This window comes from Lemur catta, chromosome 3 (genome assembly GCF_020740605.2).
Source record: "Lemur catta isolate mLemCat1 chromosome 3, mLemCat1.pri, whole genome shotgun sequence".
NCBI lineage: Eukaryota > Metazoa > Chordata > Mammalia > Primates > Lemuridae > Lemur > Lemur catta.
This window is the reverse complement of record NC_059130.1, coordinates 117,910,955-117,935,728: the sequence shown is the minus strand read 5'-3', so window position 1 is coordinate 117,935,728 and position 24,774 is coordinate 117,910,955. Positions and strand designations below refer to the sequence as shown.

At 46.4% G+C, this 24,774-nt stretch overlaps 1 protein-coding gene across 1 annotated transcript; it reads left to right on the top strand.

The window, feature by feature from the left end:
* Window positions 1–15,751: 15,751 nt before the first annotated feature.
* CFAP107 (cilia and flagella associated protein 107) lies at window positions 15,752–23,640 on the top strand. Its single transcript, XM_045546082.1, has 4 exons — window positions 15,752–16,003; window positions 18,973–19,086; window positions 21,607–21,784; window positions 23,085–23,640. Exons 1-4 carry the CDS (start codon window positions 15,893–15,895, stop codon window positions 23,270–23,272), a joined length of 591 nt encoding a protein of 196 aa, XP_045402038.1. The 5' UTR covers window positions 15,752–15,892; the 3' UTR covers window positions 23,273–23,640.
* Window positions 23,641–24,774: the final 1,134 nt, after the last annotated feature.

Sequence of the window (24,774 nt, the reverse complement as noted above, 5' to 3'; positions counted from 1 at the left end):
CAACCACCCCTCCTATGGTTATGTATCCCAGATAAATGCTGCCAGGACCATGACAAGACACATACAAGGACATTCATCAGAGAGCATCACAGTGTTTATGGTAACAACTTGCTTTCATTCCTAAGAAAATGGATAAGTAAAATGTCTTACATTGACGTCATGGAATACTATTCAACAATTTTATAGAACACACCAGATGTCCACACAGCAACATAGATCTTAAAAACTCAGTGTTGAGTTAAAAATATATGTAACAAACAGAAGGAAAACAATGACAGAAAATTTATGTAAATTAAATAGACACACACAGACAATACAGCATGTTTTATAGGATACTCATATATTCATGGGCATACATCAAACATCCTTGGGTGGTGCCCAGGGGAGGGGAAAAGGGAATGGAGAAAAGGGGTCAAAGGGAGTAAAGACGTAAAACGGGAGCAGGACCATGGTTTGCCGTGACCGTGAACTCCGGTTGAAAACATTCACTAGCTGTAGTGAGCCGGTGGAGGGCACAGGGCTCCAGGCAGGACCACCAGACTTGGACCAGAGCTTGAAGCGGGATTAATCCGGCATTTGCACAAACCACTTGGTCCAAATCCTTCCCTCCCAGGAAGGTCCTGGGATTTGAGTTGTTAGGTGGCAAAGGGAGAGGCCAGAAGCCACTTTCCTGACGCCCACTCAGAGGAGGGACTTTCGTTCTGCACGTCATCCCTTTGGGCACCGGGAGGCGCTTTCACAAAGGCGGAGGCTACGGGGCATCTGTGGACGATTCTCCGTGTCCACGTTTTTAAGGATGGCGGATGGATTAGCCACAGAGATAATCATATACATAAGTCCATCGCTGTCTGCTCGAAAGGGTAGCTGATGAGATGGGCTAATTCTCCGTGGAATATGAGCAAAGCGGCCAATAGCATCCATTGAAAAGACAGTACACAGAGCATCCTTTCTGAATAATCCTTAACGGATGTGGCACAGTGACAAGCATCCCGCTGTCAGCTGTAGTACTCACGAGGGCCACGTTCAAATCCTTGTCTTGCTGTATAACACGGTGGCCCTGGGCATTACCCTACTTGGCTCAACAAATATATATATTGAATAGTCGTCACGTGCTAGGTATTATCCCATCCAGTGGGATGCATCTGACAACAAAACAGATGAAAGTCCCAGGCCCTCTGGGGACTCGCATCCTAACAGGTTTCTGGACAGTGGCTGCAAGAGAAGCCATCACAAGTTGGAGACAGTTTCTCAAGCTTTGAGACTGGACAGGGAGCACTTGGAGGTGTAAATTTCTAAGGAGCACATGTTTTGAAGGTTGACTTTGCAATTTCAAATTAGAGGGGACAGCAGCAAGATGGTAGGTGGAATGAGACACAAGACAGATATGTTTTGGCAAATAAGACGGTGTATAGAGAAAGGAAAGTTCCATCACCCGAGGGAGGGGCAGACTTTGATGGAGAGAATCCAGGTGACTGGGGGGTGACATACAAGGACCACAAGGGAGGCAGAAGGTCACAGGCAAGTTTCTAGGTCACAGTTTTGTTTAATATCAGCCATGTGGGAAATGACCCTGATGAATAGTAGCCCTGAGTACCAACAGGCAAGAAATTCTGGAGGTCGCTGAAGAGAAGGGCTCATAGACCAGACTAAGATGGTCTAGTCTCGAGGTTTAAATCTGCTTAAAACTTACTAAGAAGCAAGGGAAACGAGATGAGGGAGTTCACTCCTATAGGATAAGTAGAAGGTTCATACCTGTTCCTTGCTGGGTTACCCAGTATTCACATGCCCTCCCTCTCTGCTGTGTCTGCCTTCCTCTCCGTTGGTGTGGTTGAGAGGATCGGAGTCGAGACTGAATAAGGGGGGGCAACAGGATGGAGGGGATCTGGAGCCGACATACACAGTTACGCTAGTGGAGAGAGACAGGGGCGGGTACAGCCCAAGCAGTCACTCAGTCATTAGCCTGCTGCATAGCCATGAATTGTGTCTGTATTCCTTGGAACAGGGCGTGTAGGGCCAGAATGGGGCCATATTGAGTGTCACCAATGGGTGACCAATTTAGGATCATATAGCAGTCAATCTAGACGTGGCATGCTCGTGACTCATGACTTAGTCTTTCTGTTCCTTTCTTTCTGTAAGTGGCACTTTTATTTGTTCCATTTATCCACTCTATCTTTCATATGGTCACCATCTCACTGTTTTCAACACACTGTATGATTTATTCCTGTGTCACCAAGTACTTCTCTGCTCACTACCTGTACTTAACATGCCCTACACGTTTTGTCTATGTCTCAAGCTACCCACTTACTTCCAAGCTATGTGTCACACTTCTTATAAGTCTCATCTATTCTGTGTTTCTTTTTCTTAAAGAGTAGAATTGGATATTCTTAAATAATAAGGCAAACACCTATCACGGCAGGCTTCTGCTTTCTTGTCTGTACAGTGAGTAATAATTTTTGCCCAATCTGTCTCGCAGGAATGCACTTCTAGGTCTTTTGACAACTGTAGGGTAGGACATCGCTAAAATGTGAGTGAGTGCGAGAAACAAAGGGGGAGGTGTTTGGTGGTTGCTGTCAGCTTTGTGATATGTGGACTGGGGAGGCTGAAAAGCGATGAACTTGGCCTTGGAGTCAGATTTGAATTGAACTGGATTTAAATCACACTGGCTTTGAACTGAATTAGATTTGAATCCCAGCTCTGTTGGCCTCTTGCCAGCTGGCTGAACGTGGACAAATTGCTTCATTAAACACAGCTTCTGCTTCCTTATCCGTGAACGCGGAACTGACAGTGGTCCTGGAATTCTCCCTCCCCAGCAGCCATGAGCCGTTTGGGTCCTGGGGTAACACAGAGGAGACAGAGGCTGCAGAAGCTGCAGGGATTTGAGCCAAAGATGGTTTCAAAGAAATGAACTTTGAACACAAATGGTAGGCATGTTGTCCCAGGCTTTTCTCATCCCCACCATTGCCCACATCCTGCAGCAACACAACCAGAAGGGCAAGAGGACGCACCTTCACCTGGCCCTGCCCCGGGTCGATGTGTCATCCTTTGTTCATCTGTTCAACGGTTACTGATTGAGCGGCTCCAGTGTGTGCTGGACATTCAGGACACCATAGTGAGTGTCATATCTGTTCCCACCCTTGCTGGAAGTGTGATTTCCTTGGAGAGGCAGGAAATAGCAGAAACACAAATAAACGTAATTCCAAATTCTAATGCGACCAGAAGATGAGGAGCAAGGGAGCGTGATCAAGAATAATAAACACTGGGAGGCCAAGGCGGGAGGATCACTCGAGGTCAGGAGTTCGACCTGAGCAAGAGCAAGACCCCGTCTCTACTAAAACATAGAAAGAAATGATTTGGACAGCTAAAAATATATATAGAAAAAATTAGCCGGGCATGATGGCACATGCCTGTATTCTCAGCTATTTGGGAGGCTGAGGCAGAAGGATTGCTTGAGCCCAGGAGTTTGAGGTTGCTGTGAGCTGGGCTGACGCCACGGCACTCTAGCCCAGGCAACAGAGTGAGACTTGGTCTCAAAAAAAAAAAAAAAAAAAAAAAAAAAGAATAATAAACAGGGATGGATACAGACATGTTTGGGATACGGAATCTAACTTGGGTGTGAGGCTGTGGGGACAGGAAGAGAAGGGATGACCGCAGGGGTTCCGGCAGAAGCCAGGGCGGTGCGATTTGCTGAGGTGTGGAAGCCCGGGGAAGAAGTGGACAGAAAAGAGCACGCCAATGTAACCGGCTCTATGAACAAATTTCAATGACCCCTGTATATTTTTTATAATCCTCTCCCTTACCTAATTACTTGACCTCCTGAGATGTTTCCCAGAAATGGTAGATTTTTTTGCAAGACAAAGGAGTGGAAGTCCTGAAGGCCCCTAGGCAGACTCCCTGATGCCAAGACTCACCTGCTGCCAATGCATACGGCCCCTTGTCAATTGCACCACAACCTGTCCCAAGTCACGTGGGCCCTCCTTAAACAGCCCATGATCTCTGTTAGTTGGGGAGAACGATTTGAGGCAGGTTCTTTCATTCTCCTGATAAGAGGTATTAAAAAATTCCTTCCTTCCTTGGCAATCCTCGTTGTCTCAATAATTGGATCTTTGTGCAATGAGCAAACAGACCTAGGCTGAAACCCTTCGTGGCTTTGATAGCAATTATGGGGGCTCGTCTGGGCTGGTGTTGCTCGTGGTCTGGGGGCTGTGGAGCAGGGAGAGATCCAAAGCCTCCTTCAGCAGCTGCCTGGCCGGGTTTGCCGGAGGGCAGCTCCCACCAGCTCTGCTGTCACTGGCCTCCAACACATGCGTGATGGCCTCGTGATGGCCTCAGGAGACAGGACCTGTGGATCTTGACATTTGCGTCCAGACGGCTGAGTGCTATCTGAAGGTACTGCGTAGTGGGGGATGCCCCGCTCACTCTGGGGGATTCTGAGGGAATTCACGTTTGCTTTGCATTGCATGAGCCCCCAGCCATTGTGAGAGTGGGAACGACCCTAACCTTTGATCTGGCACTCCCGGGGCTTATTAGGTGAAGCTGCAGTTCATTTGTTCGGAACCTCTTGAATTTCTCTTTCTGTTGAGCGTTTGTCTGTATTGGTGTGTCACATATAAATGTGGAGCCTGTTAAGCTCTTTGTCTCTATTTTGTTTTTGCCTACTTTAAATGTGCTGTTTAGAAGGTAGGAACAGGTCGCCAAAAGTAAATAAGTAAATAAAATAAATGTCTTGTTGATGGTATCATAAGTGCAGTCTAAGGTCTGGGAGGTTAAACATCACCTCTGTCCTAAGGTCTGGGAGATTGAAAGGCATCTGCATCCAGGAGGCGGCCTGGCCAAGATGCCGGGACCCCTGCTGTTAGCCAGGGAAAGAGAAACAGAAACAATGCACACAGATTTATGTGGAACTTCAGAGGAACTCATGGCTGGAGTTCTGAGCTAAAAGCTATTGAAACTTTGTGTGTGTGTGTGTGTGTGTGTGTGTGTGTGTGCGCGCTCAGATGTGTTTTGTGTATGTACATGTATTATATATCTATATGGTACCAGAATTGGCTTATAAACAAAAGGAGCTCTCACAAATTAAATAAATAAGCCCCAATGTTCTTCAAGTTCATGTAAATTTTGTAGTCTTTGGTAAATAAGCTGGTTGTTAAAAGTTATTGATAGAATAGCAACAAAAATGTCTTCAAAATGGTCAGTATATTGGCCGGGCACGGTGGCTCACGCCTGTAATCTTAGAACTCTGGGAGGCCGAGGTGGGTGGATCGCTCGAGGTCAGGAGTTCGAGACCAGCCTGAGCGGGACCCCGTCTCTACTAAAAATAGAAATAAATTAGCTGGACAACTAAAAATATATATAGAAAAAATTAGCTGGGCATGGTGGCGCATGCCTGTAGTCCCAGCTACTCGGGAGGCTGAGGCAGTAGGATCGCTCAAGCCCAGGAGTTTGAGGTTGCTGTGAGCTAGGCTGACGCCACGGCACTCACTCTAGCCCGGGCAACAAAGTGAGATTCTGTCTCAAAAAAAAAAAAAAAAAAAAAAAAGGTCAGTATACATTTTTGCCTGGGTTTCCTGGTCAATTTTATATTTGAAGGTATCAGGGTTTGACACAAAATTTAGAAAACTAAACTTTCCAGCAAAAAGAAAATTATCTGTGTTTGTGTGAGTTTTGATAAGTAAGATTAACTTAATATTGTTGTTGTAATGAAACAGCTAAATCTCCTGAGTTAATGGCAAAGTTACCCATGTGTTTAACTTTAAAGTTCTTGATTATGTAAAAAGTAGGCAAGCCTAAGCAAAAATAAGTGTCAGTATTAGAATAAATGAAACTCTAAGTAAATGATAGCACAAAACAGAAACTTATGGTCAAAGATTTACGAAGATATTTTGGTTTTGGTCTCTTAATCCTAGTTGCAGGGGAAGTTTCTTCCATTGACTTTATTGTCTGTGGAAATGTATACAAAATATCTGTTTCTGACTCACTCTATCATCTGGTATTAACAGTACTGTTCGGGATTTAAAGCTGCCCTAGGAGCTGGAGTTACAAGAGTGTAAATCAGAGTGGAGGCTTCAGTTGTCCCTTTGGTCCGGCTCACCCTTGACTTGTTCTGAGTACTGGTTGCAAGCTAGCCTGTTATGTGCACATTGTGTTGCATAGCAAAGGCCTTTACCTAAAAAATTTGATAAAGAATCCCTGAACTGTTAATTTTTGTGTAGTAATTATTCTTAGAATCCAAAGACAATCTCAAAACAATCTTACTCTCTGGAAGTATTCTGTGTACTCAAATTTGCACTTAAGTAGGAAAATGGCTTGAGACTATCTAGATTGTTTTAAAAATAGCTTGATCTTGATCCTTATGTAAAAATATTATGACTTTGTGTCATTATTTAAGATGCTAAGGATTGATGTTAGAGGTTTATTCAGTCTACAGTCAGGCGATGTCATGTCAATAAATTTTACTTTGGGATGTTGGTATTTTAGAAAGATCTTATTAGTTAGATCCTTAAGCACGTTGTGTTCTAAAACTTCTACTGTATTTATAGAGCCTAAAGATGTTACATTATTCAGAATAGCAAATCTCACTGGAATACTTACATTTGTTAGCTTGGTGGATTTTTTTTTAAGTTTAAAAGTAATATTTAAAACTATATTTTGTGATTGTTTCTTGGTCTATGTTTTAAAATTATTTTCCTTCTCTTTTCCCCCAATTTTGTTTATGAAAATATGTTTAGATATTAAATATGTTAAGACAGTGAATGAGTTACTGAGGGCACAATAATTCACATTAGTTGTATAACTAATATTCACAGGCTATAAAAATGGTTAACAGGAAAATAACCTGAAACAATAACTAGAATCTAAGTAAAGTGCTAAAATAAATTAGGTAAATAAGATAAATACTTATGACAGACAATTCAAGATTTCTTGCTTCCTAGGTTTTCACTAAGGTTTCGGTTATTAGGAGTTAAAATTTCAGGTTAATATATGTGATACTGTATATAAAGTGAGGCAAAAATAAATATATTTGATATGTTTTTATGGAAAAAATGGGCATGAATTGCTACTCTTTATTAAAAAAATAATTTTGTTTACTTTGGAGGTTATTTAAAGGTTTCCATAAAGCAAGAGAAAAACTCAGTTAAGTAGGAGAGGGAGATGTGAAGAAAGTTATAAATATAAAAATACATTTTGACAAATAAGGTTAAACAGAAAAGAAAATAATTTTATATGAAAGAGATCTTATATGGTCAATTTTTTGGTCCTAAAGTAAAATGATTGTTCCTTCACAAAGCCCTAAAAAATTAAAAAAAAAAACACAAACAAAACGAAAAATAAAGTAAAATAATCAGTTATTTAGGATAAAGCAAAAAGTCCAAGCATGTCATAGATGGTTTATATAAGTTATAAAAATTTATAAAGGAATTTTGTATGTGATCAAGTTGGCTGTAATTAAAAGGAAACATTTTAGGTTGAAACCAGTTTCTTTTAAAATATTAGTTTGTTCTTAATATAATTACAAGCGGTTTTAATTCTAATTTTATAATCTACTTCTTTTGAAACTTCTCAGATCTGTGTCTCAGAAGTTTGACTCTCTTTGCTGTGTCTTGCTGCCTTCTGTTTTCCCTCCCCCTGAGAAGGCCTGCGATGACGACCCTCTCCTCTCCTTCAACCTTTCCATCAGCTCCTGTCACTAAGCCCACCCTGCTTCTAAGTCTCTCAGTCTGCTGTTAAGGTATGATGCTGAAACGTTTGCCTTAAAGGTCTGAAAAGCAATGTTTTTTTCTTAGCTTCTTGATATGTCTGAATTGTTCAATATGGTCAAAAAAATCTTCCTGTGCTGTTACTAAGAGTTGTGTATTAGTTTTCTAGTTTCTGGTTTCCTTTATAATGTAACGTTCACTCATGACCCTGGACACACTCTTCTCAGGTATACTAAATGCTGGGGTGACAGAGGGACTGGCCTGGGGGAAAAAAAAGGGCAGAAAGATTTTCTGTCTTTTTAAAACTTCCCTCACTCTTTTGGGACCTGCAGCCTGGCCTGCATCCTTGAGGAAGGTTAAGTCTTTTGTTAAAACGCCCAGGTGGCGCCAGCCCCCCAGGTGGGCGGCTGGCAGAGTGCACAGGCTTTGGTTTTGGCCCAGATGGGACGATTAGAACAGTTAACCACAGTAATTGCCTGAAGCTGAGAACTCTCCCTTTAAAAGCTCCTTATTTCTGCCTATGTTCAGGACATTTGGGATTTTAAGATGAGAAGGTCTACCATTTTTCCTCCTTTGTCAGCAAAGTAGACTCTCCTTCGTCCTCAAACTGCTTGTCCTTGTTCTTCTTAGGCCTCGTGGACAAGTGGCTGAGCTTTCGGTAACACCGGTACCTTTTCATGAGGTTTATCTTCCAAGTTGTCTAGATGTGTTTCCCATAAGTAAAAACAATTGCACTAAAGAAGGTTTTTCTTTACTTTTTGGTAACTGGCCTAAGAAACAAAGATTTTATGTTTTGTCAAGATGATTCCTATGTTGTCCTTGTTAGGTTTTTGGTTACTCAGGAAAACTGAGCTTTAAAAAATTAAGGTTTTTTTCTGTATTGCTTTTAAAGTGTTCTGATTACCACTCTTGGTTAAGTGAATTGCTATTATTTTACAATAACCTGTGATTCTGTTTTGATCAAATGTGTTGAGCCTTTTAACACCTTTGACAAATGTCTGCCAAATCTAGACAATTTGAATGTTTAGCTACCTGTGAGCTTCCATTTTCCTGTCATTGTTAGAACCAGGCAGGACTTAGAACCTTGTGCTTAGGATGTTGTTTGTTTATTCTGATTGAAGTGTCCTGGCCAGGGCCTGTAATCCTAGCATTCTGGGACGGCAGGCAGATGGTTTGAGCTCAGGAGTTCGAGACCAGCCTGAGCAAGAGCCAGACCCTGTCTCTACTAAAAAAAATATAGAAAGCACATTTGGGAATAACACCAATTGGGTATCGGACAGAGGTGGGGGGGTGGGGGGAGGGGATGGGTACATACCTACGTGATGAGTGCGATGAGCACTGTCTAGGGAATGGACATGCTTGAAGCTCAGATTCGGGGGGATGCGGGGGCATGGGCAATATATATAACCTGAACTTTGTACCCCCATAATGAGCTGAAATAAAAAAAACAAAAGAAATTAGCTGGACAACTAAAAATACATAGAAAAAAATTAGCTGGGCATGGTGGTGTGTGCCTGTAGTCCCAGCCACTCGGGAGGCTGAGGCAGGAGGATCGCTTGAGCCCAGGACTGTGAGGTTGCTGTGAGCTGGGCTGACGCCATAGCACTCTAGCTCAGGCAACAGAGTGAGACTCTGTCTCAAAAAAAAAAAAAAAAAAAAAATAGTCTACAGAGCCTGTGGCATCCCTTGGTCCAAGTTAGTGGTTTTTTTTTTTTTTTCTTCCCCTTTTAAGGCTTTGTAGAGGGGTTTTGCTATTAGCCTGAAGTTAGGAATCTAAATCCAATCTAAATCCAGCCAAACCCAGCCATACCCAAGAATCCTCACGACTGCTTGGGGGAGGCAGGGACTGCTATTCTATTTACAGCCGCTCTCCAATCTGAAAGGGGGTTCCAAGTTCCCAGAGACAATTCAAACCCCAAGCATTTGACAGTGGGAAGTGAGACCTGAGTGTTTTCAGCGATGCTTGATATCCTTTGTGAGCCAGTGAGTTTAGCACAGCTGTGGCATGTCGCCTTGATTCAGCTTCAGCCTCCCTGGACATCAGGATATCGTCTGCATACTATAGAGTCATTCCCTTCCCCAAAAACATTTCCCTCAAATCTCTGGTCAACATTTTTCTGTAAATTGTGGGGAGTTTTTAAACTTCTGAAGGTCAGTCCAGCAGTACTGGCATTTGGCTTTATACTTTAAGTCTTCCCATGCTAAAGCAAATACTTCTTGGGATTTGGGAGCAAGAGGAATGTAAAAGAAAGCATCTTTTAAATCCATTACTGAAGGCCGGGTGCGGTGGCTCATGCCTGTAGTCCTAGCACTCTGGGATCGCTCGAGGTACCGTAGGTACAGTAGTCCTCCCCACATCTGCAGGTTCGCTTGAATTTTTTCATGCGTTTCCATCACCCATGGTCAACCGCAGTCTGAAAATATTAAATGGAAAATTCCAGAAATAAACACTTCTCATAAGTTTTCAATTGCATCCCATTCTGAGTCGTGTGATCAAATCCTCTGCCCCCCGGGATGTGAATCTTTCCTTTGTCCAGCACATCCACGCTGTCTACACCACCCACCTACTAGTCACTCAGTGACCTTCCCGGCGGTCAGCCCTACTGTCACGGTACCGCAGTGCTTATGTGCAGGTAACCCTTATTTTACCTCATGTTGGTGCCGGGATCAAAGGCCCTGGTGCCATAAAGGTTTGCTGAAATGTCACTGGCATGAGGCAGATTGATTAACAGGAGGAAAAAGATACAAATTTATTTAATGTGTTTACATGGTAACCCTCAGAATGCAGATTCAACTGCTCAACAATGCAAGAGGTTTTTAAAGCCCGGGGGCTCCGAAGCAGTAAAGCAGGTTTTTGGGAGGGAGGAAGCAGGAGGCTCAAATCGCTAGCAAGGGTGGTCTTGCTGTGTAAAGGAACAGTGACTGGCAGCCGCCCTCAGAGAGAGCAGCCGCTAAATGTTTCTCTTCAGACCTTTGAATGTGTCAGACTCTCAGTTAACCTTTCCCAGAACAGGTGAGGATAGGCCTGGCTGTATTCATGCAGATTCTCTGCAGATTTAAATTTCCCCACACAGAAGACAGCTTTGCAGTTTTATTTCCATCTGTGAGGCTCATGGCAGGGCAACCATTTCAAAATATGTCAGAGAAATATATCTTAGGGTGAAATATTTCTAATTTCCTTCAATGGCCCCAAAGCGCAAGTGTAGCGATGCTGGCATTTCAGACACACCGGAGAGAAGCTGTCAAGCGCTTCCTTTAAGTGAAAAGGTGAAAGTTCCCAACTTAATAGGAGAGGAGAAAAAAATCATGTGCTGAGGTTGGTAAGATCTACGGTAAGAATGAATCTTCTGTTTGTGAAATTGTGAAGAAGGAAAAAGAAATTTATTCTATTTCTAGTTTTGCTGTCACAACTCAAACGGAACAAGTTACACAATGCCTGATAGGTTCTCAGTTAAGATGGAAAAGGCATTAAATTTGTGGGGGGAAGACATGAACAGAAAGCTCACTCCTGTTATCCCAGCACTTTGGGAGGCAGAGGTGGGAGGATCATTTGAGGCCAGCAGTTGGAGACCAGCCTGGGCCAAATAGCAAGACCCCATTTCTACAAAAAATAAAAAAAATTAGCTGGGCATGGGAGCATGCACCTATAGTCCCAGCTACTTGGAAAACTGAGGTAGGATTGCTTGAGCCCAGCAGTTTGAGGTTACAGTGAACTACAGTGACGCCACTGCATTCCAGTCCGGGCAACAGAGTGAGACCTGTCTAAATAAATAAACAAATAGAATAAAAAAAAGAGCAAAGGACTTGAATAGTCATTTCTCCAAAGTAGATACACATATGGCCAATAAGCACATGAAAAGATGCTCAACATCATGAGTCACTAGGAGAGTGCTGATCAAAATCACAATGAGGTATCATTTCACACCCATCAGGATGGTTATTGTAAAAAAAATGGAAATTAACAAGTGCTGGTGAGGATGTGGAGAAGCAGGAACCCCCGTGCGTTGCTGGTGGGAACGGACCGAGGTGCAGATGGGGTGGAAAGCAGTTTTGTGGTGCCGATTTCACTCCCAGGTATAAACCCAAAGAATTGAAAGCAGGGACTCAAAGAGAAACTGTACACCAACGTTCACAGAGGCATTACTCCCCAAAGCCAAAGGTGAACACAAAGTCAGCGTCCATGGACAGACGAATGGAAAACAAAACGTGGCAAATACGCACAATGGAAATACCATTCAGTCATAAAACGGGACAAAACTCCGATACATGCCACGACTGAGACAGACCTTGACAACATTACGCTCCGTGAAAGAGAACAGACTCGAGGACAATTGCATGAGAGACCTAGAATAGGCAGATTCATAGGGGCAGACAGGAGAGTAGAGATGGCCAAGGGTTTAGGGGAAGGGGAGAATAGGGCATTACTGCTTGATGGGTACAGAAGTTTTGGGGGATGCTGAAAAGGTCTGGAAATTGTGGCGCACTGGAAACACTTGCACACGCGTAGTGGGAATGTAAATGGATTGGGAAAATAATTGGCATTATCTAGTCAAATTGAAGACACACACCCTCTGACTCAGCAATCCCACTCCTGGGTATACGTGCTAGAGCAGCGGTTTTCAAAGTTCGATCCACAGACCCCTGGAGGTCTCAAGACCCTTTCAGGGGGCCTGTAAGGTCGAAAGTATTTTCATAGTAATCCTGAGATGCTGTTTGCCTTTCTTCACAGCAATGACACTTGCACTGATGGTACGAAAGCGACATCGGGTAAAACTGCAGCGCCTGTGCTGAATCCAGGCGGTGCCATTGGTTGTGTCAGTAGTCGTTTATGCTTCACCGCCACGCAGCCACAGGGAAAAAAGCTAGTTTCACTTGAGAATGTCCTTTGATGAATTTGATTAAATCTTGCCTTTCACACCCTGTGTGACGAAAGAGGAGGGAGATGTGAGCAGAGCACTGCTGTTGAGAAAGAGCGCTCGTGGGGAGGGTTGCCCGAGTTGTGAGCTGAATGAGCTGGCTTGTTTTTTTTAAAATGAAACACGAAAGAATAACTGGAAGGCAAACCATGATTATTTAAATGTGAATATTTGGCAGACCTTTCTTGAAAATGAATGAAGTCATTTCAAGGTAAATAACAGAGCGTAGCTGTGGCCAATGACAAAATTTTGAGCTTGAAAGCTTTAAACGAGGATTTCAGAAAATGTGTATCCACCACTGTGAGCTTGACGACTTTCTAATACGTAAATGCTTTTCTGTGGATATCAGACATTAGCAAATGTGATTTTTAAAAAATACTGTGTGATGAAACACATCAACATTTGGAAGATCTTCACAGCTCAGTAAACCAATAGTTTCCAAATTACCACTACAAAGACCACCAAAATCCCCAATGCGTAAAAAATGTATTCAAAGCACAAAATCAACTGGTGGATTTTAATGTAACAGAGCTCCAAGAGTTTGCTGAGTAGTTTCAGGTTCCACATTATGACCTTAAAAGACTACCAAGGTTTCGGCCGGGCGCGGTGGCTCACGCCTGTAATCCTAGCTCTGGGAGGCCGAGGCGGGTGGATCGCTCGAGGTCAGGAGTTCGAGACCAGCCTGAGCAAGAGTGAGACCCCGTCTCTACTAAAAATAGAAAGAAATTATCTGGCCAACTAAAAATATATATACAAAAAAATTAGCCGGGCATGGTGGCTCATGCCTGTAGTCCCAGCTACTAGGGAGGCTGAGGCAGTAGGATCGCTTAAGCCCAGGAGTCTGAGGTTGCTGTGAGCTAGGCTGATGCCACGGCACTCACTCTAGCCCGGGCAACAAAGTGACACTCTGTCTCAAAAAAAAAAAAAAAAAAAAAAAAAAAAAAGACTACCAAGGTTTCAAAGATAATACTGCTATGATCTGTTTCTACTCACAGCACTACTGACACCAAATGTAGGTTTTTCCATACCAAGTAATTCTCTGGTTCTCGGCAGACAACCACTGGGTGTCCTACAATCTATTAATAATTCAATTCTGCCACTAACTGCTGGGAGTTAGCACAGGCCACACAGGCTAAAAGCTCAGTCCCACAAGACTACCCCCTCTTCAGATGCCAGCCCCAAGTCATGGGCCCCCAAGTTACACACACTTCTATCTGACTTGGCTACAGATCAGGGGTTCCCACGACTCCGCCGCATATTCAATAATATAACGGTCACAGAACTCAAGGAAACACTTTACCACTACTACTGGTTTATTATAAAGGATATTCTAAAGGATACAAATGAACAGCCTGATGAAGAGGTACATGGGGTGAGCTCTGGGAGGGTCCCAAGCACAGGAACTTCTCTCCCTGTGGAGTTTGGGGTGTGCCACCCTCCTGGCACGTGGATGTGTTTGTCAACTTGGAAGCTCTCCAAACCGCTTTGATTACGGTTTTTATGGAGGTTTATTATGCAGACATGATTGATTAAATCATTGGCCTTGGTGATGGACTCAATCTCTAAGCTCTGTCCTCTCCATGAGGTCAGAGGCTGGGGCTGGAAGTTCCAACCTTCTAATCATGTGGTTGGTTCCGCTGGCAACCAGCCACCATCTTGGTTATCACCAACAGTCACCTGATTTTCATAAACTCAGGTACAGCTGAAAGAAGTTTGTTATGAATAACAAAAGATGCTCCTCTCCCCCCATCACTCAGGAAATTCCAAGGGTTTTATGAGCTCTGTGCCAGGACCTGGGGACAAAGCCCAATTATATATTTCTTATTATATCACAACATCACAAAGAATATCCGTAATTAGCTACAGAGGCTATTTAAATACTTCTCTTTCTTCTAACTACATATCTGTGTGAGGCCAGACTTTGTCCTATAGACGAAACAACGTATCACAACAGGTTGCACACAGGAGAAAGGAGAATCCAGCTGTCTTTTAGCAGTCCAGACATTAAACGTATTTGCAAAATACATTGAAGTGTTTTACTGAGGAGGAAAAGAAAAAAAAAGGTGGCTGCCCCACAGACAGAGCAGCAGCTATCTCCCAGAGCAACGGAGAGTAGCACTTGGTGAGTTTCTAGGGTGTTATTTTATACACTTTATTTAATTTTATGTTAAGCAGAGGGAGAATTATAAGATTTCTGAGAAAGGGGTGGGGAGTTCCTGGAACTGAGTGTTCCTCACCCTTTTTAAAGCGTACAGGGTGACTTCTGGGAGTTGTCATGGCACTCGCAAACTGTCATAGCCCTGGCAGGAGTTTCTTTCAGTAGCTAATGCATTAATGAGCATCGAGGGTAACCTGAGGGTTTTCATGGCCATCTTGGCTCTGGCTGGTTTTGGCTGGTTTCTTCACTGCCTCCTATTTTATCAGAGACCTTGGTTCTGGTCTCCTGACTCTTTATTGAGCAGGGCCTGCAGGTTCCCTATCTCAAAATAATCTTGGACTGAATGAATGAAGACTGATGGAAGGAACCATATTGTACCAGTGTGAGCACAAAGACAGGATTCTTTACGGAAGCCCCTTAGTCAAAGTAGCAGACAGGTAGGGAGTGAAGCCCAGTGGTTTAGGCCTGAGTCAGAGTAGATTCAAGCCCCTGCACTCCCACATGGTAGCTACAGGACCTTAGGTAGCTACTTAATCTCTCTTTGCTTCAGTGTCCTCCTCTGTGAAATGGGTATAATAACGGCATCTGCCTCAGAGGGTTGCCGTGAGGATTAAACAGGTTGAATACATGCATATAAATTTCTTAGCATGGGATAAGCACGTTGATCAGCATTCCTTAAATAGCAGTAGAATTCTACTCACCCCCATTGTAAAAACGTGCGCAGCAAGGATGATGATTGTCCTGGGAAGATGACACAGAAACCAGGTCCTTCTGGCTACCATTTTTAGGGTGGTGGCTGTCGGTTTGACTTGTTTTTATAGGGTCAGTTTTGCTTCTGTAGAATCAGCTGCTCCCTGAAGAAGAGTGTTTATACCCAGAGTCTGTCACCGTGGAGACAGTCAACAGTAGAGAGTCCAACATCACGTCACCTCTCCCTGGAGGGTGAAAGTGGACTCTCAGCTGTTTCATTCCATGAAGTCATCAGGGTGTCAGCTACTCCCCACTCAGGAGAGCAGCGGGGAAGAAAAAAGGGCACCCAAACTCAGCAGCTTCCTAACACCTCCCCCTGCCCCTGAAACCTTAAACTGTGTGGAGTCAAAGAAACGTGGGGGCAAATCCTTAGCATGCTTTCGACTGCAATAAATCCCCAGTCATTCTCTACTCCAAGCTGGCAGATCGAGACCAAGTATTCAACCAAAGTGCTCACTGGAAACTGGGTGGAAGAGAGGAGGAAGGTAAGGGGGCGGGGGTGGGCAGAAGGCTCAGTGGGAGGACCCACGGGAGAGGTAGGAGTGAAGTTCCCCTATGGGGGGCAGCAGATGGTTGTGGCTTAAGGATGTGGCCTTAGGGTCTCTGTGCATAGGGGAGTTACACTCAAGCAATCATCACAGTCCCCATTATATCTTGAAAACGCCATAGCAGGGGTATAACTATAATTGTGCCTCTAGAACTGTTCTCAGTGGAGCGTTTTTCTAGGCATCTGGATATTTCCTGTCTCCCATTCCTTTGCACCTTGGTTTGAAGCACATCTGCTGTCCTTGGCGAGGCCCTTCCCAGTACCCACTGAGGCAGGTGTGGCACTTCCTGTATGCATGTCCAGGGACGTGCTGCTGCTCTCTGGCACTGGTTCCGCAATCTGGTCTCTTCAGCTAAGTCTATTCATAAGTATTTTATTCTTTTTGATGTTATTGTGAATAGAATTGTTTTCTTAATTTCCTTTTCAGAATTCATTGTTAGTGTTTAGAAACACAACTTATTTTTGTTGTGCGTGTTGATTTTGTATCCTGCAACTGTGCTGAATTCATGTATTCTAATTGTGTGTGTATATGATCTTTAAGGTTTTCTACATATAAAATGATGCCATCTACAAAAAGTGATAATTTTATCTGTTCCTTTCCAATTTGGATGTTTTTCTTTCTCTTTCCTAATTGCTCTGGCTAGAACTTCCAGTACTATGTTGAACAGAAGTGGCAAAAGCAGGCATCCTTATCTTATTCCTAATCTCAAAGGAAAAGCTGTGGGTTTTTCATATGTGGTCTTTATTATGTTTAGGTAGTTTCCTTCCATTCCTAGTTTGTTGAGTACTTTTATCATGAAAAGGAGTTGAATTTTGTCAAAATTTCAAATGATACCTTTTTATTTATTTATTTATTTTTATTTCAGCATATTATGGGGGTACAAATGTTTAGGTTTTTCTACATCAATTAAGATGATCATGTGGGGTTTTTTCCTCTTTCATTCTAATACATTGACCAATTTTCATATGTTGAACTATTTTTTTTTTTTGAGACAGAATTTCACTCTGTTGCCCGGGCTAGAGTGCCGTGGCATCAGCCTAGCTCACAGCAACCTCCAATTCCTGGGCTCAGGCGATACTCCTGCCTCAGCCTCGCGAGTAGCTGGGACTACAGGCATGCGCCACCATGCCTGGCTAATTTTTTCTATATATATTTTTAGTTGGCCCCCTAATTTCTTTCTATTTTTTTTAGTAGAGACGGAGTCTCACTCTTGCTCAGACTGGTCTCGAACTCCTGAGCTCAAGTGATCCTCCCGCCTCGGCCTCCCAGAGTGCTAGGATTACAGGCGTGAGCCACCGTGCCTGGCCTGAACTATTCTTGTATTTGAGGAATAAATCTCACTTGGTCATGGTATATAATCCTTTTAATGTACTTTTGAATTCAGTTTTCTACTAATTTCCTGAGGATTGTTGTACCAGTATTCATAAGGAATATTAGTCTGTAGTTTTGTTGTGATGTGTTTGTCTTTCTTTGGTATCAGGGTAATGCTGGCCTCATAAAACGAGTCAGAAAATAAAAAACTTTTGTGCATCAAAGGATGCTGTCAACAGAGTAAAATGGCAACCAATGAGATGGGATAAAATATTTGCAAATCATAGATCTGATAAGAGATTAATACTCAGAATATATAAAGAACTCCTACAACTCAACAACAAAAAAACAAACAACCTGATTAAAAAATGAACGAAGGACTTGAATAGACCTTTCTCCAAAGAAGATATACAAATGGCCAATAAACACATGCAAAAATATTCAACGTCATTAATCATTAGGGAAATGCAAATCAAAACCACAACAAGATACCATTTAACACCCATTAGGATGGCTATTATCAAAAAATAAAAAATAACAAGAATTGATGAGGATGTGAAAAAATTGAAACTCTTGTGCATTGTCAGCGGGAATGGAAAATGGTGCAGCCACTGTGGAAAACAGTACGTCAGTTCCTTAAAAAATTAAGCATAGAATTACCATATGATCCAGCAATTCCACCTCTGAGTGTGTACCCAAAATAACCAAGAGCAGAGACTCAAAAAGATATTAATATTTGTATGCCCCCATTCATAGTAACATTATTCACAGTAGCCAAAACGTGGATGCAACCCTAGTGCCCACTGATGGGTGAATGGATAAACAACATGTGGCACGTGCATACAATGGAATATAACTCAGCCTCAGAAAGGAAGAAAAGTCTGACACATGCTACCACATGGATGAATCCTGAAGACATTATGCTAAGTGAAATAAGCCAGACATATAAAAGGACAAATTTTGTGTGATTCCACTTCTGTGAGGTACCCATACTAGGCAAATTCATAGAGAAGGCAAGTGGAATGACGGTTGCCAGAGGCTGGGGAGAGAACGGGGAGCTGGCGTTTAATACGTATGGAGCTGCAGTTTTGCAAGACAAAGATAGTTTTGGAAAGGGATGGTGCTGGTGGTTGCACAACAGTGTGAATGTACTTAATGCCACTGAACCGTATACTTAAAAATGGCTAAAACGGTAAATTTTATGTTGAATATATTTTAGCATAATAAATTTTAAGAAAACCAATTAGAAAACAAAATATAATGAAAAAAAAAATGGGAGAGTGGAGTTGGAAAGAGTGAAGAATAAAGAAGAAAAACAAAGGGAGAGTGCAGGTAGGACAGAGGAGAGAGAGAGAAGTGGAGGAAGGAAACAGGTGTGGACCACGAGCAGGTGGCCCCGCAGCCAATCTCAGCTTTTCCCCTGGATGCCGGGCGGCCACCCGAGCACACGCCTTTCTTGTGTCGTGCAGGGTGTCCTGGGGTGTGCGTTTACCCTTTCTCTGCCAATATTCCAATGGCCCAGGAGATAAGGGTACCTGGCAAAAGTTTGAGAAGCAGCATCTCAGAGGTTCTCCTGGGTATTTGGTCTTTTTCAGTTCACCAAAGCCACTGAGAAGACACCGCAGTCCCTTCACAGAAAAGAGTACGTCCCCTTCCCAGGCCACAGACCGGACCAGATCTCCCGGTGGTATAGCAAGAAGAGAATCGAGGTAAGGGGGAGCGGCGAGTGACACTCAGGCCTGGGCCCCTCCCAAAACTCGGGGGACGCCAGCCAGCTTCCAGGCCTAGTACCCTCTTGGGAAAACTAAAGTGGTCTTGCTAGTACCCGCCCAGGGCTGCCGGGAGCATTAACCCATAATTACCTGTGTGAGCTGGTGGTGTGTTTAATCTCAAGCCGGTGGCGTCTCCCCACACCGGTATCCCAGCCCCTGGGTCACACTCTTCCAACAGGAAACAGGCAGAGAATGAGAAGAAGGTAAATGTCGAATTCAGGTGAATGTTGTGAGCAGTCACCAAGGTATCCCACAAGCAGGAGGTGACGTTTGGACAGACAGTGTCTGTGCTGCCTGCGCTCCGGCTTCCCGTTCCTTTGTATGCAGAGTCGAGGGTCACTCGTTACTGACTGGGCACGTGTTTGTGCATGTCATTGTGTCCCAGGTGTCCGGGGCAGGGAGCAGGGCACTGTAACCTCAGGACATTCTCCACCCTCCACACCAAGGAGGGGCATTCGAGACATTTGCTAACTCAGTGGCCGAGGCTCTGAGATCCTGGCGCTTCCAGGAGCAGCAGGGAGAGCCCCCTCCTCCCTCAACCCCTGTGGGTCCCTCCCACCAGGTGCACCCACCCCAGGGACAGCAAGCTTGCAGGTGCTCAGCCACCAGGTGCACAGCTCTGCTCTGTGCCCACCACACTCTGGGACTTGCTCCTTTTGCCAGCCTGCTGCTGTCAGAAGCAATTTCTGTCTCCCCACCCCGACCCCGCCTGACCCTACAGCAGGGTAGACCCAGGGTGGGAGCAGGTGGGCCCAGAGTAAGGTGGCAGACGTCTTTCAGAATTAGAGCATTTGAGAGCTTGAAGAGACCCAAGAGATCACTCAGCTCGGTGCCCAGAGGTGGTGAGCGCCTTTTCCGAGACACCTGGCTTGTGGTGAGGGAACGAGAGTGTCGCTGCTCTGCAGATCGGCCGAGGACCCAACAACTGGATATTCGTTTCTAAGGATTCTGTTCAAACTGCCCGCTCTGCGCTGGGGCCCGGACACGGCACTGTGTTAACTCTGCCAACGGTTACGTTTCTTTCATTCCGCACGCCTCCCCTGGACAGCTTCCTCCTCCAGCTCCCGCGCCCACCTCACTCCTCCTTCTTAGGCACAGACGACTCCAAAGCCCATATCCCAGCCACCTCCTTTCTCTAACTCTCACACACCAAGCCGATATTCCCCTGCCTTGAATCACTCCAGGGCCAAGTACCGGACAACGAGAGACCACCCCTGTACCCCAGAGCCCAATCCTAGGCCTGCTCCAGCTGCCTGCCCTGCCCTGCCCATGGTGCTCATGGAAACCACAACGAAGGCTCTGAGCCCCGCACCCCCCTTGCCCCTCTGCCCCCTCGTGTGTCCCCGTGTGGCATGGTGTGCCCCTCCTCGGGGAGCTGTAAGTAACCAACTCTTCTTCCAAAGGCAACGTCTCCATGTCCGTGGCCTCACCACGCCTGATCAAAGACAAATCCCAGGTACACGATCAAGGCAGCAGGGCCGCGCCCAAACCAAGAGAAACAGAAAGAAACTCCTTCTTGGCCTCTCCCCTCTCCCTGACGCGATGCCTCCTCAGCACTTTCCTCTGCTGGTGGGAAACCCTCCAACTCACTTTCCTGGCCACTGGACATACCCTGCGGGGTTCCTGGGGCAGCAGATCTTGGGAACCCTGCTTAACGTCTGTGCCCACCCCCTCGGTCTCACCCTGGCATTGTGATCTGACTTATTTATGGAAGCACCACTTGAAATATTGGGTGCAGCCGGCACCTCCTGACACAGCAGACAGACCGCCCTGTCTGCGCCAGACAAGAGGACAAGCATGGAAATCAGCATCATCCTCCCTTGTAAATCAGCGCAGTTCCCCGGATTCCCTTCCAGGCCCAAGAGGATTTTCTTAGGAAAAGCACCGATTCAGGCAAACATCCCAGAGTAAGAAGAACATGGTTTTCTTCTCCTTGTAAATAACTCCCCACCAAAGAAATCACTCTGCTAGTTTCCAGCCGAGGGAGCCGTAAATCCTTTGCAAGAGAAGGTGATTTATGGAGCTCTCTGATTCTTCCCACAGTCACTGATTGAAATCTAGGGCTGGTCTGCACCACCCTCTGCTTGCCTGGGAAGGAGGCACTTGGATGGATGAGACTCGAGACAAATCAGGGTGTAATTTTGGAGCACAAGAGCACACAGGGAGGTGGCTCTGACTCTTCCCATTTAGCAAGGTGTCCTGACTTTCACTTTAATGTCCCGCCATAGCTCACTGTGGGATGCATTGGCTTGGCATAGTCTGGGGGCCGGTCGTACACAGAATGACTGCAGCCAGCTCAAAAGTGGGCTGCACCAGGGTGGGACAAACTGCCAGCCTGTGGAGGGCCCTCTCCAGCAGCACCACAGACCCCCGTGGTGGGCAGCTCCTGTCTCCACCCACGGCCAGGTGGATGCCTCGCTCCCGTTGCTAACGTGCCCACCGTGTCTGTCCTCCCAGGGGCTTCCATACAAACACCTGATCACCCACCACCAGGAGCCCTCGCACCGCCATCTCATCAGCACCTACGACGACCACTACAACCGGCACAATTACAACCCGGGCCTGCCTCCCCTTCGCTCCTGGAATAGGCACAAGTTGCTGTGGCTACCAGAGAAGTCCGACTTCCCCCTTCTTGGTACTTTTATGATTCGGGATTTTCCTCTGTGTTGGTCGGTAAAGGGTCCACAAATGCACAGGGCTGCGGCTAGCCTGCCGCATGCAGAGAGAGCCACCCGAGCTACCCTGGCTCCAGGAGAGCAGCAGGATGAAATTATGGGGCAATGAGTCCTATCTGCCCCTCAGGACTGCCGCCTGCCCTCTCCCCTTGACACAGGATAATCCTGGCTGTGTTGTGACATCCTCACCTGTGCACTGGGGTGGCAGGTTTACCTGGAGCACAGGTGGCAGGGAGCAACATTGCTGCACAGTCCCTACCAGTCCTATTCACTCCATAAATAGTGACGGACTATTTCCCAGGTGGGATTCCCTGCTGTAGCACCTGGGAGGCAGCAATGATAAACACTGAGGAATTTCTGCCCTTGGGAAGTTGACATTCCATCTGGGGAGACAGATAAACCACCACGAACCAATTAGAGAACTTATGCATGAGTAAACAAGATAATTTCAGACAGGGATATGTGCCAAGGAAAGAAATGGGTTATGGATAGAAAGTAAGGTGGGGTACTTGTGAACCTTCTTTGGTTCACAAATTCCTCCTAGGGTTGATGTCCAGTGGTCTTTCTTGAGGGGATAGTTGAGCTGAGAAGGAGGGAGCCATGCAGGGATTGGGGGGAAGAGCATTCCAGGGGAGGAAGCAGTAAGCGAAAAAGTTCTAAGGCAGGAGTGGAGGAGAACCACATAGGAACTTACAGGGTACCACAAAGGGAGTGGATTTTGTCCAACCCACGATTCCAAGACCCTCCAAGAGGATTTTTGTAGGGCAGTGCATTGATCCGGTTTACATTCAAGCCACCCTGACCCTAATGAGGACACAGAGCAATGCCATGTCTTTGCAATCCTACTTCTGATGCAGAGGGAAATGAGTCAGAGAGTGAGCTGCTTGTCACTGTGTGACAAGGGTTTCTCCTTGACATCACTCTTACAACCCACACTGCTCCTTTCTCTTCTGGGGTGGGAAGATGACCCAGAACCTGGCGGGGCCATACTCAACCACGCCATGGGGCTGACTTCTCCCAGGCTTCTGTAGCAGTGCCTGGTCTTTCTGGAGTACTCGGGGAGCAGGCCCCACCCTGAGACTCGCAGGGGCTGCCCAAGCCGACATTCTCCTGCGAGGCCGTCCCTTCCTTTGGTGCCTTGCCAGGCCCAGTCCCTGATAGAGCAGCCTGGGAAATTCTCCAGGGCCCCCCCCATTCTCGTGGCCAGGTGGGGCAGACTCCTCTAAGCCCTGTTCATCCAGACCCTGGTTTCTCTTGCAGCGCCCCCTACAAATTACGGACTCCACGAGCACCTGAAGCAGAGGTGGCTGGCATCCAAGGTTGGCCCGGGGGAGAGGGAGAGCATTTATACTTCGTCCTACCCCAGACCACCGTTGTGGGCCATGTCCCAGCGGCAGCACGCGATCCCGGTCCCTCCCCCTCGCCTGCACCCTGCCCCGAGATCCTAAGAGCTGCCACCTGATCGGCAGAACCAGCTGGAGACCCACAGCGTCACCGGACTTGCCAGACACAGAGGGCCGCAGATAGACTCAGAGTACGGGATCCGGCCCATCAGACGCCCCCTAGAATCATGGTCTGTGTCGTGCAGAACCCTCCCCCTCCAAACCCGCAGGCTCCTTTCTTTTCCGTCCCACCATTAAAGCTTTTTGATGCTACTGCGGCCCTGGACGTGCAGAAGACAGATCTGACCGTTGGAGAAAACCAGAGGGACCCTTAAGTTCAACCCCCTCGTTTCACAGGAGGGGAAACTGAGGCCCAGACGGGTAACGTGACTCCCTCAAGTTATCGCAACTTGGTAAGCACCTCAGTGAGTGTCTGGTGCAATGGGAGAGAGGGATGTGCCTGTGAAGCCCATCTCGAAAATTCTATGGAACAGCCGGGTGTGGTTCTGAGGAGGGCGGCGCCGCCGAGCCCACGGTGAGGAAGGAAGCCCGCGTGTCCCCGGCTGCCTGGGCGGGGGAGGCGTGCGCTGGCACCGGCTCCGAGCACAGCGAAGACACGCGGCATCTCCCTCTACCTCTGAGCTCTCGCGTCTCTCTGAGTGTGGGCAGAGGGGAGAATCTCTGGGGGGAGGTCTGGGAATGAGGAGGGATCTCCTGACACAACTCGGATGCCGTCCGCGCCCAGCACAGGAGTCCACAGTGTGCACGCTTGGCCCTGGTGCCAAACTGCCCCTTCACGGAGATGCCAGCAGAAACCCTGGGCCTCTGTGTGCTTGGCTGGTCGGCACGTGTGTGTTCAGGCAGTGATTTTGCTCTGCAGATGATAACATGATCCCCAGTCTGGGAGCCCGGGTCTGGGCCATTCTTTTCACAGGACACCTGCTGGCCTCAGGCCCCTGCACTCGGTCACTGCAGCACCTCCTCCAGTTCCTTCCTTATTCACCCAGGTGTCTTCCCTACTGACCGAAAGAGCCTGGCACACACCAGGTGCTCAATAAATGTGTGTGGAATGAGTGAATGAATGCACGAGTGAATGAATGCATGGCAGGAGGAGGAGCCAGGGGACGGAGGAAGGTGGCCCCAGGAGGCGGCTGTCGGGGGAGCGGAGCTGTCCTTCCTCACACCTCTGACCTCCATCCATCCGTCCCACAAACATCCACTGCGCCACGGCTGGGCCGGCCCTGACCTCGCAGAGCCCCCGTCCCGCAGGAAGAGGAACAGGAGACAAACACTCACAGGACGGAGAGGCACTGGGGCTGGAGACCCTCCAGGGGGCCGGTGAGGGAGGGAGGGAGAGTATGGGACGTGTGGGAACCTAAAGGGTGTCACGAGAGCCAGGTGGGGCTGTGGAGACCTGACTAGTCAGAGTAAGCCAGGAGGGCTTCCCAGAGGAAGGGTCATTCAGGCTGAAGCCAGAAAGCTGAGGGGGATTCGCCAGCTAAAGGGACAGGTGGGGAGGGAGGAGGGTGGCTCAGGCCACTGAAGCAGCCTGGGAGAAGGCTGTGATG